This window comes from Crassostrea angulata, chromosome 1 (assembly GCF_025612915.1).
Source record: "Crassostrea angulata isolate pt1a10 chromosome 1, ASM2561291v2, whole genome shotgun sequence".
NCBI lineage: Eukaryota > Metazoa > Mollusca > Bivalvia > Ostreida > Ostreidae > Magallana > Magallana angulata.
In genome coordinates, this window is record NC_069111.1 from 5,866,937 (window position 1) to 5,885,003 (window position 18,067).

Genomic DNA, 18,067 nt, shown 5'->3' on the forward strand with positions numbered 1-18,067 from the left:
TCCCCATTCTTTATCTCACTACCCTCTCTGGCCCTCTGTCTCTCCCCATTCATTATCTCACTATTCTTTCTGGCCCTATTTCTCTCCCCATTCTTTATCTCACTACCCTCTCTGGCCCTCTGTCTCTTCCCATTCTTTATCTCCATTTCCTCTCTGGCCCTCTGTCTCTTCCCATTCTTTATCTCACTACCCTCTCTGGCCCTCTGTCTCTCCCCATTCTTTATCTCCCTACCCTCTCTGGTCCTCTGTCTCTTCCCATTCTTTATCTCCATTTCCTCTCTGGCCCTCTGTCTCTCCCCATTCTTTATCTCTCTGTGTCTCCCCATTCTTAATCTCTCTGTGTCTCCCCATTCTTTATCTCACTGCCCTCTCTGGCTCTCTGTCTCTCCCCATTCTTTATCTCTCTGTGTCTCCCTATTCTTTATCCCCTACCCTCTCTGGCCCTCTGTGTCTCCCCATTCTTTATCTCTCTGTGTCTCCCCATTCTTAATCTCTCTGTGTCTCCCCATTCTTAATCTCACTGCCCTCTCTGGCTCTCTGTCTCTCCACATTCTTTATCTCTCTGTCTCTCCCCATTCTTTATCTCTCTGTGTCTCCCCATTCTTAATCTCACTGCCCTCTCTGGCCCTCTGTCTCTCCCCGTTCTTTATCCCCCTACCTTCTCTGGCCCTCTGTCTCTCCCCATTCTTTATCCCCCTACCTTCTCTGGCCCTCTGTCTCTCCTCCCTCGCTTTCTTTTCCTCCTCCTCTCTTTCTGCCTCGAGCTTCTTCCTCCTCTCCTCTTCCTCAGCCTGCCTTTGTTTATCTTCATCAGCTTTGGCTTCAGCTAAAATTTTCTCCTAAAAGGGACATCACATTCTAAATGACACAAACAGTCTTTCCTTTTATTAATATCATTTCATGTTGCATATCAATTTCATTTTCTCTTTGTTTATTATTTGTTTTATATGCATTCTTATTTTTATTGATGAGGAAAACTGAAAAAAAACTGCTTTGCATGTATCATTGAGCACACCATAACTGAATTATCATTTAGAATGCTGATTAATTTGTTTTTTCAAATGGACAAGAGAAATGAAAATATGTTCTGTATGTTTGCTGGTAAGCAACTTTACACATCATTTAAATGATGTACAAATTTCCATCAGGACTAGTTATTGCGGATTCAGTGTTTCTATAAAACTATACCTGTTCCAGTTGCTCGCGTCGCTTCAGCTCAATTCTATACGACGTGCGGCGGGGCAGATTCTCTTGCTCTCGCCGGAGTTTTTCCTTTAGCTACAAATAAACCAGCATTCAATAAGAAATTTTTTGTATGTTTTAAATTTTCATAATATTCTTGCTAAAAAAAGCAATCAATTTAAAATTTTCATAATCTTGCAGAAAAAAGCAATCAATTTTAAATTTTCATTATATTCTTGCAGAAAAAAGCAATCAAATACCATTTCTGCACCAAAAATCTTATCTGGTGAATTTCATGGTATTTATGATAGAAATATTTCAATCACCCTATGAAAAATGAAGGAAATATATATAGTTACAGGCTATCATAGCCATTAAAAGGTTTAACATTAGACAATATAACTGATGTTCAATAAACCTCAAACATATCAAGGTCAAAGGTCAATGTCATAATGTAGAAATCTGATGTACATGTATGGTTTGATGAAACTTGACAAAACCACAATCTATGTGTAGACTTGTTACTCGAATCTAACATGATACTGGAAACAGGGAAATGTCCATCCCCATTTCATTTTTGCCCCTTTTTGCCCTCGTTATCTTTGAGCAAATTTAAAACTATGCAAATTCCGTGTCTTGAATCATCTATTCATGAACAAAAATGTGTCTGGGCAAATTCAAGATGGGACAAAACTGTTTGCCAGTGTAGAAGGGCAAATAATAAACAAGTCGAAAATAACCCTGCAAAAGGTAAATAAAATATGCCCCATAATGGTGTAGTCATAGTGTTGATTTTCGTCAACCTTAACACAACTGACAAGGTCAATAAATGGACATGACCTTTTATACCTAGAGGAGTTAAACTGAGATGCACTCCCATCTGTTTAATTATTCAACCCAAGCACTTAGGAACACAATTAGCCACATCAGACCTGACACTGAAAGTGCATCATTTATCTAATTAATCAATATTTAAAATGTGAAAACGAAGCAATTTTTTCACTTTCTACAGCCTTCAATCAGAATTTTTATCCGTACTATTTCCCATTAAATCAACAACAAAAAAACTTGTTAATTCAGCAAATTTTTTGATTGGATACATAGTAGTTGATTTAAGTGCCACGGTTCAATCCTGTCCCCTAACTACAGCGTCTGAAACGCGTCTGTCTCTCTCGTTATATTATATACATAACCTAAAGGCAGAGGTATGTAATGACTCCTTGCAATGGTCCAGGAGTCAGACATTTATGTAGGAATAAGCGATCAGAATCGTCAACCACTCACGGACAGATAAACTCTGTCTAGCACCTAGTCTATTGAACGGTCCGGGATTCTCCCAGTGTGGACCGCTACCCCGCTGCTGTAATGGTGTGTAATCAGCACAGAATCTCTGTGAACTGCCACAGAGCCACAATTTCATCTGTAATGGCAAATCTATTTCCTCTGCTAATCATATCGAATGACCAGAAGAAAAAGTTTGACTGAATTGATATCAATGAACATTGCTGTAATGTGGCTAATAAGCCCGAGCTATGACCCAATGTCCCTTGGTGCCCCTACTCAGCCCAGGCAGACTAATAAAGGCTTAAAGAGCATATGCCACAACAACATAAAATGTCTGATTGCAGCTGAATAAGGCCATGCTGGATTCATTATCTAACTCCTACAGACCCTTGCTCTCAATTCTCTCACTAATTCTCTCCGGCCAAATCTGTTGGACTTCAATAGAGCTGTTTTAATCTGTTTATCTTATTACAAGAATCATATTTAATCTGATACAGCGAGGAAGATTGAATTGAATTTAGCACTTGTACTAATATGTTTTACGGTGCGACCGTTGGGGCGAGCACAGCATGTGATCAAACAATGAATTATAATAAATTAATAAAATAAAATTAACAACGTGAAATTTGAATGCCAAAAAATAAAACATACCTATTTTTCAGTAAATTTTCATTATTCATAGTTTATAAGATATGTTATAATTTATTTATTTATATGTAGAACAATAGTTTAATCTCAGATACAATGTTGTTAAATAATAAAGATTTTAATATATAAATATTCATTGCACTGCATCTCCTCTTTTAAAGTGATTGTGATTATGATTGATTGATTGATTTCCCCATTTTTTGCAGTAGACATTTTTTCTTAAACTTACATATAAAACTTGACTCATCATAGAGCTCCCCCCATGCTAAAATTTTTTTCATTTTTGTCAATTTATACATAGAAAATCGACTTACCATGGATTTGCCCCTCCACTTAAAAAAAAATAATTAATGTTTAATTTTATTTTTAATTTACGCTTAAAAATATTTGCTTATCATGTTAAAAGAACATGGTGTTGTCCGCCCCCCCCCCCCCCCCCTCCCCCCGCATGTAATAAATGGAAGTGAAAATAAAGAAACCATTGAACTGCTAAAGAGCTGAAGGATTAGAATTTTCATGATTTATTTTTCTTTTTGCTTGCAAAGATTTTTTGGATGAGGCTGCCATCCACCCACCCACCCCCTTTAAAAAAAGGCGCAGCTACGTATAACGTTACGTTTCAGGAAATTACCGTAATTATAGGCCTAGTGAATGAAATATTTGTGAGCATTCATCCAAATTAGTGCAATTTACAACTGTTTCCTGTATCTGAAGAAATGTCCTTATTCGTCAGCTGTTCTTTATCTTAGCCTTTGCAAGATTTTAAGAGGATTTTGGTCATTTCAGCAGATTTACAATAACTTCAATTAGAGTAATTTCCCCTTATCAGTGCTTATTGTGACGTCAAAGCTGACGTTGGTTAAGTGTCGTCTTACTCTTTAAAACTCCCCTGAGAAATAAAAGTATGCGAAGTATACTGTTTTATTTACTTAAAAAGCATGATGTTCTTAAAATTACACATCTTATAAGCTTTTCAAAGGTTTTACTTTGATTCTCGGGAGAACGTGATGTTGGAACGTGAGGTTGGAAACCATTGGTACTATGAATTGTGGGTCAAAATTTACTGACTCCGAAAAAATATATCGGATCAATGTGTAAACGTTTGTGACGTCACACGATTATTTTTGATTGAAAGTGTACTGAGATGAACTTTAGAGGTAACATTGACTGTATGTCGCTTACATCGTTATTGTTTTTACTGTCTAAATTTGTCTTGCTGATTCTCGTGAGAGTGTGAAGTGATAAAAATTGCCATGATTACAGGGAACTACTGGGACGATTAAAACGATGCATTACTGGTCCGATTTACTGACGCCAAAAAAATCCGTTGAATGAATGTGCAACTAGTCCGAATTTTCTATTCACACACGCCTTGCCGGTAGAGCTCGCTTCGCGCCGGCGCTGCGCGCCGGCGAGCTGCGCTCGCTATAACTGACCAGAAAACCCAACAATGGGCTCCGGTTTGCCTTAGCTGCCCGGGTCTACCCTGCACACTGTTGGTGCAATTTGTTGGCAGCTATGTTTGAATGTGCAGTGGAAATGAAATCAAATAGATCTACTTACTGATATACTTTTCTGGTCAGATGACTCACTGGTCCCCAGACACAAGGAGTCATGCTTCTAAATTTACACTAATTCATATTGATTTTATTTTTTTATTCACCCTTCCATATTTTTCTGGGTCTCCATAAAAATCTTTTTAGTATCTTTGATATTTTATCATTTTAATTATCTTCTTTATGACCTGTATATGTATATAAGATATAATTATTATGAAATAGTATATGTAATTTGATTTCTAATTCATACAGTGTATATAAATAATAATAATCAATATTTGCAAAAATTTGATTTTTGATACCTTCTTTGAAATGATCAATATTTGTAAATTTGATTTTAAATATATACTTTGTGTAATTATCAATATCTAATTTCTAATATATACTTGTTGTAAATACAAATAATTTATTCTTTTGATATCTACTTTGAAATGATCAATAAGTGATAAATAATAAACATGTGACCTAATGCTGACATATGTGGACAGGAAATGGCCACTTGAGGTGTAAAATGTCGCTTATCCAAGATAAAGTTGGAACCTTCTCCCACGCTTTTCCATTGATAAAATGGAACTAGGTCCTTGATCATTATGAGGAGTGTTCACATAGTGTATTGGTCGCTAGCAACATTCCTTTTTACAATCATTTATAATCACACGGAAATAGAAATACAAACTTGCGAGCCTGAAACAACAGACGTAAATGAAGGAACAATAGAAATCTATTTTAATTTTTTCTCTATTTAACTAAGAAAAGGCCAAGAAAAGAAGAAATCGAAGAAGTTAACAATAGAGAGACTTTGGGTCTTGTTGACATAGTCTATATACATCACACAAAGCAGCCCTAAAATAAGAAAGGTGTTGCATGAATGGTGTGTTGCCGCAGCCATGCATAAAACACACATGCGATAGGATTATGAAGTTGTTAACCAGAATTTAAAAAAAAATCTCCGCCACCCTAGCTGCTAATCACTGACAGCTGTCGCGTGCCTTTTCCTTTGCAGTGAAGTGCCACAGGATGGTATTAACTCGATATATGTTATCCAAGATCTTTTGGTTTTTTTTTTTCCTAATTATGACGGCAAAACTGCATCTGAGCGTGATCAAGGATGAACCAGTTATAACACCTGAAGGCAGGTGTTCCAGACTTCATATCAATAAGTCCCTATAAATAGGCCGTTATTCCTGTCACTGATGCAATTCTCTACAGGTAAAATGAAACAATCTCCCACAAACCCATTTACATTTTGGAATTATTCACAAATTTGTTCATTACAAGATTTATATCTTTTTGTCTGAAATTTACATGCAATTACATTTAAATCCACTAAATTCAAGAACATTTAAGGAATCATCCCAATGAATTATCTTTGTAATAGAAGTAGCAGCATAGAGCCATGGTTTGGATAAATCATCTTTAACATGGTAATACAGCTGGTGGGGTAGGGATTTGTTTCTGCTGGATAATTCATGAAGACCTGCAGCTTTACATCTTGATGAGAAATGAAGAGTTAAATGACTTTTCCTCAGACCAATACCTTGTGATCAACGATACCCTGATGGGGTCGTTATGACAGTCCCCCTCAGGGGGTGGACATAACTGTCCCCATCCCCCCATATACTGGACATTAATAACCAGAACACTGGTCCCAGTAATGAGATAAACATGAAGTGGCCCCATTGTCCTGCCACATCTACTGAATTATTCATTCCTGTTTGGCCAATAAATCGTTCAATATGCAACGATGAGGAGGGGGAGGCAGGGAAACAAGAGGCAGCTCAAAATGATCCTTCCTCTCCTTTGTCTCCGTAATTCAATCCACCCTTCAAGGTTCCTGACATTTCATTTTCAATTCAATTAATTTTTTACAAACTTTACACAAGAGTGAATTGGTTCAAGCGATTGATTGGACTAGGGCCTGCTAACAATTGCTACCTAAAGTATGGAGTTTACTCTCGTCCCACTCTCAGTCAATATTATCCAATAGATTGCTGTATCTTCTGGACCAGTAATCCAGCATCCTCTTTCCTTTTTCTGTGACACATGAAGCCCACTGTGTCAATACTCTCTCCCACACATCTCTACAATACCTCATCAAGGTTACACTATCTGTGCCATACACATCGAATTTCATACATCATTTGATAGCTTCTTTTCAAACTTGTGGTTATTCTTGGGTACCAAATCCCCCGTGAGAATGAATGATTCATCATATTTTGATTGTTTATTCAAAACTTTTTCAATAACACAGTTAATTCAGTAAACTGGCAATAAATTTATCTTTTAATTATGTTGTCAAGTTTTCATTTCATTCAAAGTACCAAAGAACCGTTAGGCATTTGCTCAGCCTGCTGCAATACTTAGAGCAGTTCACTGTCAAAAACTCATTTCCCTAAAAGACTATAGCAAAATGCATCAACTTGATTTTTGTTGACATGTATATTACTCATAGGGACAGTAATAAAACAAAGCATGCTGCCTTGCCATCATCTGGTCAATATGTCAGACGTGGAGAAATCTTCCCAGGAATTTTGATCCATTATGACTGACACTGAAGAGTCACTCTAATTGATTGCTAATAAGGTATGAAGCCCCTTATAAACAGCTTGACTCCCCTCGCTGTGCCACTTCTGTATGGACTGTCCAGCTAACTCTCAACTAGCCAGTGCTTGGGTAGCCCCTGTGGAGTAGATACACTGATTAATCGCTTGTCAGTACCGTATTTTTTCCACAGTTCCCTATGATAAATCTTGGCCAGGTAAAAATTCGCATTGTCCTCCCTTCATGTGATTAAAAAAAAAAAATAACAGATGGGTAAAAAGATGTTACTGTTAGCCTTAGAAAACTTTGGACAATGCTAGAAATTCCTGAGTTGGGGTGGACCAATGGAGGGTACATTTTCCTCCCAAGGGCCTTTGTCCAGCTTTCTCCTGCTCTGTGACAGTCCTGTGATTAATGCTGTAGGAGGCATTGTCAGCAGACATTCCAGAACACAAGCTGAAAGCAGGACACAACAGAACAGGTAGAAACATCCATGCCTTCACCTCAATATAACTGTAATTCACAGAAACCATTGTGAACTTGGATGGACCACCCCTCTCAAACAGAGGAGGCAACTATCTCCCCCTAAATACATGTTTTCTTCTTGTTTAAGGGCAACAATCTTTTTAATCTATTTGAAACCACTTTAATTTACATTTCTACTTGTTGCCCGGTTCAGCACTCGGCCAAGTTGCATACCTTTCTGCTATTCAATCTTACTAAGGACAGCCACAAAATGCAAATAAACCATTCACAATAATTTACCAATTTCCTCTTTCTAAACACCCTTTCAATTTTTCCACCCTCCCTCTCTCAATCTCCCTCTTTCTGTTTACTTAAGACCAATGTCCATCTCTCTAAGAATATTACAACCATATAACTTTCACTTTACTACATCATTTTTGAAGGATCATGCTGTTTCCCTCTGAAAATTGTTATTGTTTCCTGAAACAACAGGACGTAGAGAGTAGATAAGAGTTGGAACAGAGAGTTTCCATTCATCTGTTTGTGGAAGTGTGAAGGTTAATGCCATTCTTCACCCCTTTGTCTGCAATGCTGCAACCTTCTACACATAATATCCTCAGCTAATGTACCTACTACCTGATTACCTAGATCTCCGTTCTGATCCTGGGGGCTAAGACAGTAGTGAGATCTGAGATAGAGAAAAAGTTGTGTGTGTGAGAGAGGTAACTGCAATTAGTGATAATTACCAGGCAATAAAACAAATGTTTCATTGATAGCATCGCTGGGATCAGGAATGGTAACCTTTCCAGCCATGTTTGTCTTCCATAGCTGAGTGACACCACTAATGACTGACGTAGATGAAGCTGGTTCTGCCAGTATGCACAGTTTCCTGTGACTTGTTGAGTCACCTCTCTTTGGAGTAGGGATACAGTTTCCACCTTCTGTTAACCCCATCTCCACAGACTACCACAACACTCTCCAGTCTGTGTTCCAGTCTTTGTTCTACCAGTACTCCAATGCCTCAAAACTTTTCAACTCATTTCTGGTTTTGTTAAAATCCAGAAAAAATGTGAATTTTATTAGGTAGTAGGCTATTTGATTAGAGAGCAAAGAATATATTTCACCTCTTTAAATGTATAGGATGATTACTACTTGCATGAAAATATGAGGATAAAATAAACAAGTTGAACCTATAATTATTTATAAATATGTGCAATACATAGAAAAAGTAAAAAAACCAAAAACGGGTATTCCTGTGCGCCTGTGCTTTTACTTCGATCCCCGTGGTTTATATTCTATATCAATCTGATAAGTGACCTGCTGTCCACTAAATATGACTCAGCTGGGGAGGACCACCAGATTAACTGTCCATCTCAGCAATAAAGAGACAATACAACAGAGTTAAGCAACAGAAAACTATAGCCATTACTGAGAAACAATTCCCTGATAAACAAAAGTAGCAGGAACATTAAAGACATGGGAGCAAACAGGAACAATAGAAGCTTGGAGCCAGGTTCCTATCTGCTGCAGAGTCCTGTCCAACCCAATATTGATCTCGGGATTAACAGCCAATAATCTGTCTTTTTTTGTTAAATCAGCAATTATCAGTTCAAATCTACATGTGTTTTTTATAAAATGCCCCGTTGGGATCAGCCTGATAAGGACTTTACGACAAATGTTCACACCTTGAATGATAATGGCAATGTATTGAAAAGAGGAGGGTTGTTTAAAGGGGGCACCTAGCTATTCTAGTGGTAAAAATTATACAAAGAATCCATGAGAGAGAGGGGGCTGAGCTAGAGAGAAAGAAAGAGGGAAAAGATACAGAGAGAGAGAAAGAGCGAGAGCAAGAGAGAGAGAGAGAGAGAGAGAAAGCAAGAGAGAAAGCAGTAGCAGTGTATCAATATCTGTCTCCAGTGGCAATATTTACAGTCAATCATATAAATAGAACACCTTAATGAAGGCACACACAGTTCTAAATAAAGAGCTGACGATATAAGGCCTTGTTATGCTAATACGTAATTGTCATGTAGGACCATGCCAGCTGTTTCACTTGCACACTTCATGTATCCATAGGTTTTAATCTTCATAAACATTTTCAGAAGCCTCCGTGCCACTGCTAAGGTTCAGCAGATAGATCTCTCCTACATCAGCTAGTGTCAATCACGGCACAGCGTCTGCCCCTGGTCAGTCTTAATGGTTACCTGTTTGTTATCAATCATTGCAGAATTACCTATCAGCAACCGCAGCAGACAGCCAGAGCTACCGCACAGAGATACAAAACTTGATCAGTGATTTTTTTTCACCCATCAGAGACACTTGAGACTTGGTGATTTATTTAAAGTTTATAAAATTTAATCCGGATCAAATTAATTGGGATTCAACTTTGATAAAGAGAGGACAGGTTGGCTGGTGACTTAGCCATCAATAACTGCTGGCTTGGACTGTCCAGTGAGTGTGAACTACTGGGGATTTCTAATTTATCAATTACAATACTGTTATGTCACAGTGGTCAGTCTGACTAACCGCTGTAACAGCGGCCATTCTGATTAGTGCGAGGTCCCCTGCTGGCTGATTGGAGAGGACCAATATTCGGAGGTGACAGAACTCTGTCCAGCATTCTCACTCTTTGAGGAAACGAGGTCCCCTGCTGGCCTGTGGGTGAGGTGTGAAAGTCAAATCATCTACTCCCCACCACAACACAAGCTCTTCCCAGGCCCTCACTGAATAAAGGCCAGCATTCACACACAGAGAGCCGCACTTCTCACAGTGGAGTTAACGTAAGTACAGTATTATATCTATGTACTCTATAATTTATTTAAAAAACTTCATTAAATAGATATTAAAAAAAACCTGTTAATAAAAGGAAGTAGATGCTATTTTTTATAGACAAAATGACCTAGTTTATCTTGAAGTGACAATGAACTAGGTCATTAAAACATAGTTTTCTGAGAAAATACCCCATCCTGATAATCTTCTGGCTAGATCATCACTGAGTTGGTGTCTATACGCTTTCACATTTGTTGGATTTTCATCGACTGTGCTAATTATTAGTTAGCACCATGTATGATTGCTCTATACAGACAGATTAATTTCAATACCTGAATTAAAGTTAATTATCTATGGTGATAATGAACCTTTCATCATATACCACCAAGTTAATTGGGTCAGATGATGATTCAATTCACTCACTGAAGATGTATTAATGTCATTAAAGGTTTTATATAAATGTGTCAAACAGAATGTTACTTGAAACATCTGGTACACTATTCAGACTAAGAAGCAACTTCTAAGCCTTGAAATCTAAGTATGCTCGTTATCTCTTATAATCTGGACCCCCAAAAAAGTATGATTATACATAAAGATAGGGTGGTTCAATATGAACTATCAGATTAAAATTTGATATTTTGACTGTTCATAAAAAATTATGATTGTTCATACTGATAGGCTAGTTTAATATCAATCGTCGGATCAATATTTGATATTTTGTATTTCAGTTCCTGCCGTTGAGACTGATGTGGGAGTCGTGAGCAGCTATAAAAAGACATCGGGACTGGCCAATGACAAATCTTCATCCCGGGCTCAGGAGGCAGTGGTCACGCTTCATTGAACTCCTAAACACCCCACCACACAATCAGAACTGCTGATATCAATCAGTGAACATAATCGGAGTTAGCACCCCAGCAACACCATTGTTATCCTGGAATTTACTCCACAAGGTTATACTGACTGCATGAGGCCAGCCTTTGCTTCTTCAGAGGTGTACCAATTATCAAACTTTTTACGGAGTTCATCTGACCCTAGTGATCAGTAGATTTCTGCATTCAATATGTTCCTTTATGCAAGTCATTGACAAAAAATGTATAATAAATAGTGCTACTGGAAAAAAAATTATTCTCAGAGCTGAATTGAGCATGCACACAGGAGGGACTGCTCTTCAAAGACAGTTTTAATTGTTTGTAAACAAAAGGAGATTTATGACAATTAGACCCCAACACAATGAAGGAAACATAAAAAAAGATTACTATGCATTGTGAGGTATATATCATTATCTGAGCAGATCGCCACGGATTGTGTAAGCAATATGAAGCTGACCGGACAACAGCTAGTCATGTTTTATGGAGTTATAACACTTAGTGCTGCTACCATGACCAAGAGGAAAGGGAACATGGATTCCAAAGACAGTGAAAACTTGGAAAAGACGCAACAAATTCATTCCAATTGTGAAGAGGCTTTTCCATCTCGAATTTCCCACTGCATCGAGCCCTTCTCTCGAAAAGTCAAACAATATACACACATAAAGCCGGAGAATCGCTTTGTTTACCAAATTTTCATCAAGCATGCTTGCAGGTAAGAGAAATATTTTGCAACTGTACTCCTTTTCCTCTAAATCCCACAGTTCTTATTTTCATAAAGCTATAATAATGACATCATAACATGGAATAAAAAATCATGTCACAGAATGGACTCAAACCCCTAAAAAATTATGATATTTGAATAATTTCTGCATATTATAAACGTTTACAGATTTTTTTTGCTTATAAAATGAAAACAAAACCATTGTATTATAGAATTTTGATGGGTTTAATTAATACAGTTGAATATATTTCAATATAATTCATTATTTGTGACCAAAACTCAGGGAAGATAATGTGATGATGCTGACATCATGAACAAAGCTTAGTTTTCTGGACCAGCAGTTTCTTTTGTTCTCAATCCAAAAGCATTAGCAGGCATGCGATGAAGTGTGAGCATGTTCATGGTTGATTAGACTGATGTTTTTCTGCTAATGAGTGCAAGACAGTTGTACGATCTTCATTCCCCTTAATAATCATTTCAGTGTTTAAACCTATAATCAGGAAAAATGATGGGTGCTGAAATACGACCCTGGCCTCATCAAAAATTCAAAATAAGGAATTAAAAAAAAACCTAACAGCTGCATTATGCATCTCATGAAAACAAAGGTTACACCAAAAATCAATTTAGCATCCACCAGCACTTAAAAAGCCACTTCAGCTTTTTCTAAAACCTCATTTGAATAACAAGTATTTAAAATTAAGCCTCTTAACATGCGGTTAGCTCTGCATCAGTTGTAGTCCTCACACAATTTTGCATAAGTATGACACATTATTAAAATTTCATGCACTACTTTGTGATCGAATTTGATGTAAAGAGAAAAGTGAAACATGTGCTGACTTCAATATTTCCTCCTCGTCAGAATTCAAACTCAGATGACAAATAACTTGTAATTTGGAATCATCAATATTCATCGTGCAAATTCTTCTTTTACTTGTAACTTGTTTCTGGAAATGACAATTTTCTTGAATAAATCTTATTAAAACATTTTTTTTAGGGATAAAATTTTAAGGGTTCTTAGCAACCACAAAACACAAAAATTCTACAGGAAAAGAAAATGTGATGGATTAGAAATTCTAATCATTACTCTAGAACAGCTAAATATGTCTGAAAATTAAAAGCAATGAATTTAATTGTGACATCAATTGCATCAACTTGTGTGATGTCTCAGCGTTGAGCTTATCACATCTGGCTAAAAATCTGATCCGTGATTTCTAATGACAGAAGGACAGAACAGAGGGTTAAGTCAATATTATCAAAATAGCTGCCATAATAATATTGACCACTTTGTTCTTTCCAACTCCCTTCATAACTCTTTGCAACAGCCTCTGTAGCAATTTAGAAATTCATCTAATTTCCTCAACACAAAATAATTCATAAAACAAAGTGAAAAAAATCTTAAGAGAAAACTGACGCCCTTCGATTTTTAAATCATTGGTCAGACGGAGAAAGCATACTACAAATAGAAAGTAACCTAGTGAAAAGTTATTTCAGTTCCGTGTTCTTTGATAACGAGGGAAATTGTGCTGTTAATACCGCGCTACTATTCTGGCACACGCTTTGTCGTCATTAAACATTCCTAACCAGTGATGGCTTCATCACATTCTTCCTTGTTCAGATCATTCTGTTTCCATTCCTTTTATCTTTAACTATTACCTTTATCATCAAGAACATCCTGTTTCATATGCAATTTTATTTTTTATTAGTTGCATTACTGCACTGTAATAGATAGAACATATTTAATAACATGATAAATACTCATGCCTTTTAATAATTTTTTCCAGGAAATACAAGAAGATGCTACTGTGTGTCCATACATATCTGACGAACTGTCCCACAAAGCTGAGCTACAGTGTGGTCCAGCACAGTCTGAACCAGTCCTGGGTCCCAGTGGTCAACCAGATGTGTGACATTAACACCAACTCCTCAAAACAGCCAATCAAATCACACACAGACCAGACAAGGGGACCAGACTCACACAGCGGTACCACACCCAAATCTCCCGTGTATCAGATACAGAACGATTTACCTTCAGTTAAAAGCATATTATCCCCTACCTCAAAGGAGGATGCCCAAGACAGTATATATAATGTGATTTTGGACCGAATTATCTTGCCAGAGATAGTCATTGACTCAGGGGTACCTGTTATTTTAAATTCCAAAGACAACAGTCAGAAAGATCCTGGTTCAAATGACAATATTCATCATACATTGGTGGCTGCAGACTCTCAGGACAAGCCTGGAGGGAAAAGTCTCTTCTACTGGATGTACATAGTGATAGGAAATAGTGCATCAGCAAATCAAGTCCAGTACTCCATGGGACCTAAAGGGCGTCACAGCCAGGGGGAGACAGCTTCCCTGTCCTACCAATCCTCGGCCAGCCCAGTGACTCTCAGTCTACTGTGTCTTCTCTGGCAGGTGCTTGTGACGGTGTATGCACTCTGCTCCCATTAGCAGAAATTGAATTATCTCCCTCGAAAGAATTTCCACTTAGTTCTGGACAATGAAACATGGCAAAATGTGCAATAGTTATAACACATGTTATTCTTTGTGGCGGGTTTGATAGAGATCAGCGGATTCTGTCAGTGAATAGAATCAGCAGGGGAATAAACCTGTTACAGATACAGGTGACTGCCTCCTTGGTTCTATATATCATTATAAAAATGGCTCATTTCTCCGTGTTTTTGTGGATCTGTCTGTGATGAATTATGATATTCTGTCTAGAACTGTGTATTTTTTGTCCCCTTGTGTAATTTTACTCAACAGGGTACTGGAGGAAAAAGTATTATATTTATAAAAATCAAATTGTACATAATGTTGTATATACGTAAATGTATATAAAAAATAAAATCATGTTTCATTCATTTCGCTTTTTCTTCAACACACATTTTTTGAGAATTTGTGAAGGTTTTTAAATGATAAATGGCATTATGATAAAATCAATGAAAAAAATTGGTAATTTCTCCTTGAACTTGTGACCTGTTGGAATCAAAAGGATAATTGTGTGTATAATGTTTCATATCTATATCAGAGACTGGAATATGTTTTTCTCCCTTTTATCACATTAGGAAATATTCCATTTTATCCAATCAGAAAATTCCTTTTGTATTCAAATACCAAGGGGGAGTCAAATAACTTCATAGCACTTCATAGCTTGTGGGATATATTTTGTACCAACACAACAAAACAATGAGTCATGTATCAGAATGTTACTGTTTATTTGGATTATTTAAATCTCCATCCCTATATAATGTGCCCTTCTATCCTCCAGTCCTCCCTGCCAGAAGCCAAGTATGAGTAATTACCCAGAATCAATTTTCACTGTAAGGCAGAGCCTAAGGCAGCTGTATAGAATGTCTTCCTCCATTCTCTCTCTCTCCTCTTTCTCTCTCTAAAGAGAAGAGGAGAGAGAGAAGTTTCAATGAGAAAAGAGTCTACATTACATGGCACAAAATCAAATCAATCAGATTGGCTAGACTTTAAACAAGTTATTACTGGTGTAGAGAGACACAGACTGGAGGCAGATCCCCCTGAAGAGGGCATCAAAAGAAACCAAATCCTGACCGTGGTGTTGTGTGGGAGGATCCAAAACATAGCTCTACATTCATACCCCAACTATTCCCTGAACCCCCATACAGTGCCACACTATTTCTGATTTTCTAATTGTTACTAGTGTGCTTGATTAAAATACCTGTGGATATAGACATTCTCTGCTGATGATACAGCTTCTGTATTAAGAGTTTATGTCATGTGCACTCCAGCACTATCTATCTATTGATACATCATGGCATTTTACGATATATTAAAGCACTGTGATGAAGAACTTCCACTATCTCAACAAGTGGATTTATGTAACTGTAAAATTGTCCAATATTAGTTGAAATCTCTCGAAAACCTTTTCTTGGGTTTTTAATGAGATCAAAATGACTGATTATTAACTGTCTATAAATCTCTGCATCCATCAACAAATAGAGAGAATAAATCACTTGATTCAGGATTGAAAATATCTCAGATATCTCCGATATCTCTACGGAGTGAAAGCATGACAATCAGCCAGGTGTGAGCCCTTTATCAAAGAATCCCAGAAATATCTCAAAACCCACAGGGTGTCAAGTCTACAGCAGAGATGTGAAAAAGTTATACAAGGATCTCTTTCACTTTACTGATATAACACTGTGGTTTTCTTGGAGAAAAGGAAACCAGGAAGTGACACGCCCATTTCTGCCATTCATCAGGGGGAGGGATGCAGACAGTAGCCAGCAGGCCCCCCTCTGGGCCTCAACAACTGCAGCAGTTGGCAGCCCACTGCTCCTGCTGCCACTCATTATGTCAGACAGACACCCTGCTACCGCAGGTTTTTGGGGAGAATTGAAATGCATTCAGACAATACATCAAAGATTGCTTCTTCTTCTCCCATTCATGAGTTTTGCTGAGTTCACAATTCCACTCACCAAGAAGCCAAGAATGCAATGCTGAGATTTCTCAGGTTTTTTTTTTTGTGATATGGATTGAATTAACACATTTCTACAATGGCTATCAGTTTCTGATAAAATCTTTTTGTGTTAACTGTCAAAAAAAGAACATTGAAAGAAAGATAACTTTGTTATAGTCATAGTAAAGCAGCTAAAAAAATCTTTACAAATTATACAGATGTTCAGTTTTCAATCTGTTACATAGCCTTAGTAGATCGTATGGGATTAAAGTCATGAACCAACTAAATGTTTGGTAAATATTTGATAGCCTTTAAATTAATGAAGTATTTATGCTTATATTCTTGTATGACAAACTTCTTTCCCAGCTAGGCCTTTTGGAGAGAAGGTTTTGTTTGCCCGTAATAAATTGACATAAGCAGCCTATACAGGGTTGGAAATTCACCAAAAATAGCAGCCAGCCACAGGGCTGGCTACTTTAAAAAGTTACCAGCCCTGCCCAAAATCTGCCAGTCCTGATAAAAATGTTCATTATTATGAATGAACTATACATAAAGCTTAATATTTACATCTGTAACACAGGCCCCTCGAAATCTTTAACTTTTACAAGTACCATATCTAAACATAATTAAAAGAATGCTTATCATTAAGTTTAACATGCTTAAAAAATTAACTATTCATCTACATGTATATAATTATAAACCCTCTTTTAGAAGCCAGCTAACAATGTAATAATCATGAACTTTCTAAACAATTTCAAAGATTGACAATAATATGATATCAAATATTGAAAGGGATTAAGTTAACACAACTGTAAATAAATGTGAAAAAATTTATTTATTCGGTCAGATGCACTCCATTTAACTGCTAATTGTGTTTTGGTCTCACAACACTATTTTTCTGTAGGTTCAAAATATGGTAAAAGCAAAATAATTCCAGATTTCTCGTTTGTTTTGAGGGGTTTTCCGCCAGTGACAGGGCTCTATTGTCAATGAGATAAAAACGGTTAAAACGCATAATTTTTCCGCTTTTGTAAAAATACGAGGTAACTTGATTTTCTTATGCCAATGACTTGCACATGTGATGAAAATGCTTGTACTTGATTTTCAACCACATGAGTAACTTCGATGTCTCCGAGTAAACTCTTGTGTCTTTGTGTTTATTTGCTACTAAATCGTTTATGAATTATTGTTTTAAAAGTTCTAAAGGGAGATTTCGCCAGAAGATTGTTTAAAATCAACTACCCACATCTAAATATGCGTAATTTTGGTAAGAATATATCGTAAAAATTAATAGTGGTGTACAACCTATCCACCCTCGACATTGTTTACAATAGAGCTTCCCATGTGTTTCATAACTTATCAGCCATACATTCTACTTTCCATCCCGGAACTGTACATCGGCGTCTTTTGTTTTGGTTGTATACTTTTTTTTCCCTTAACGCTTTTTGGGAATCGACAAACTCAAAAATTGCGCATCATCTAGCATGTTGCTTCTATTGCAGTGCCGAATAAAATTGTATTGCGAACACTGGTTGGCTATAACAATCATGCAGACCAATGAGCGAATAGATTATACAACTTGTAGAGCTTACCTAATTCT

General features: G+C 37.0%; 2 protein-coding genes across 5 annotated transcripts in view; one reads left to right on the top strand and one right to left on the bottom strand.

The window, feature by feature from the left end:
- The window catches only part of LOC128170994 (zinc finger CCCH domain-containing protein 13-like), a 49,815-nt gene that overhangs the window by 13,305 nt on the left and 18,443 nt on the right, over window positions 1–18,067 (bottom strand). For all 4 annotated transcript variants that reach the window (XM_052836778.1, XM_052836767.1, XM_052836771.1 and 1 more), the window contains exons 18-19: window positions 1,189–1,278; window positions 701–839 (exon numbers count right to left, since the gene is read on the bottom strand). In XM_052836778.1, the coding sequence (XP_052692738.1) occupies window positions 701–839; window positions 1,189–1,278 (229 nt within the window). The remainder of the gene's footprint in view (window positions 1–700; window positions 840–1,188; window positions 1,279–18,067) is intronic.
- On the top strand, window positions 9,663–14,899 carry LOC128171022 (uncharacterized). Its single transcript, XM_052836787.1, has 3 exons — window positions 9,663–10,459; window positions 11,177–12,029; window positions 13,820–14,899. Exons 2-3 carry the CDS (start codon window positions 11,764–11,766, stop codon window positions 14,487–14,489), a joined length of 936 nt encoding a protein of 311 aa, XP_052692747.1. The 5' UTR covers window positions 9,663–10,459; window positions 11,177–11,763; the 3' UTR covers window positions 14,490–14,899.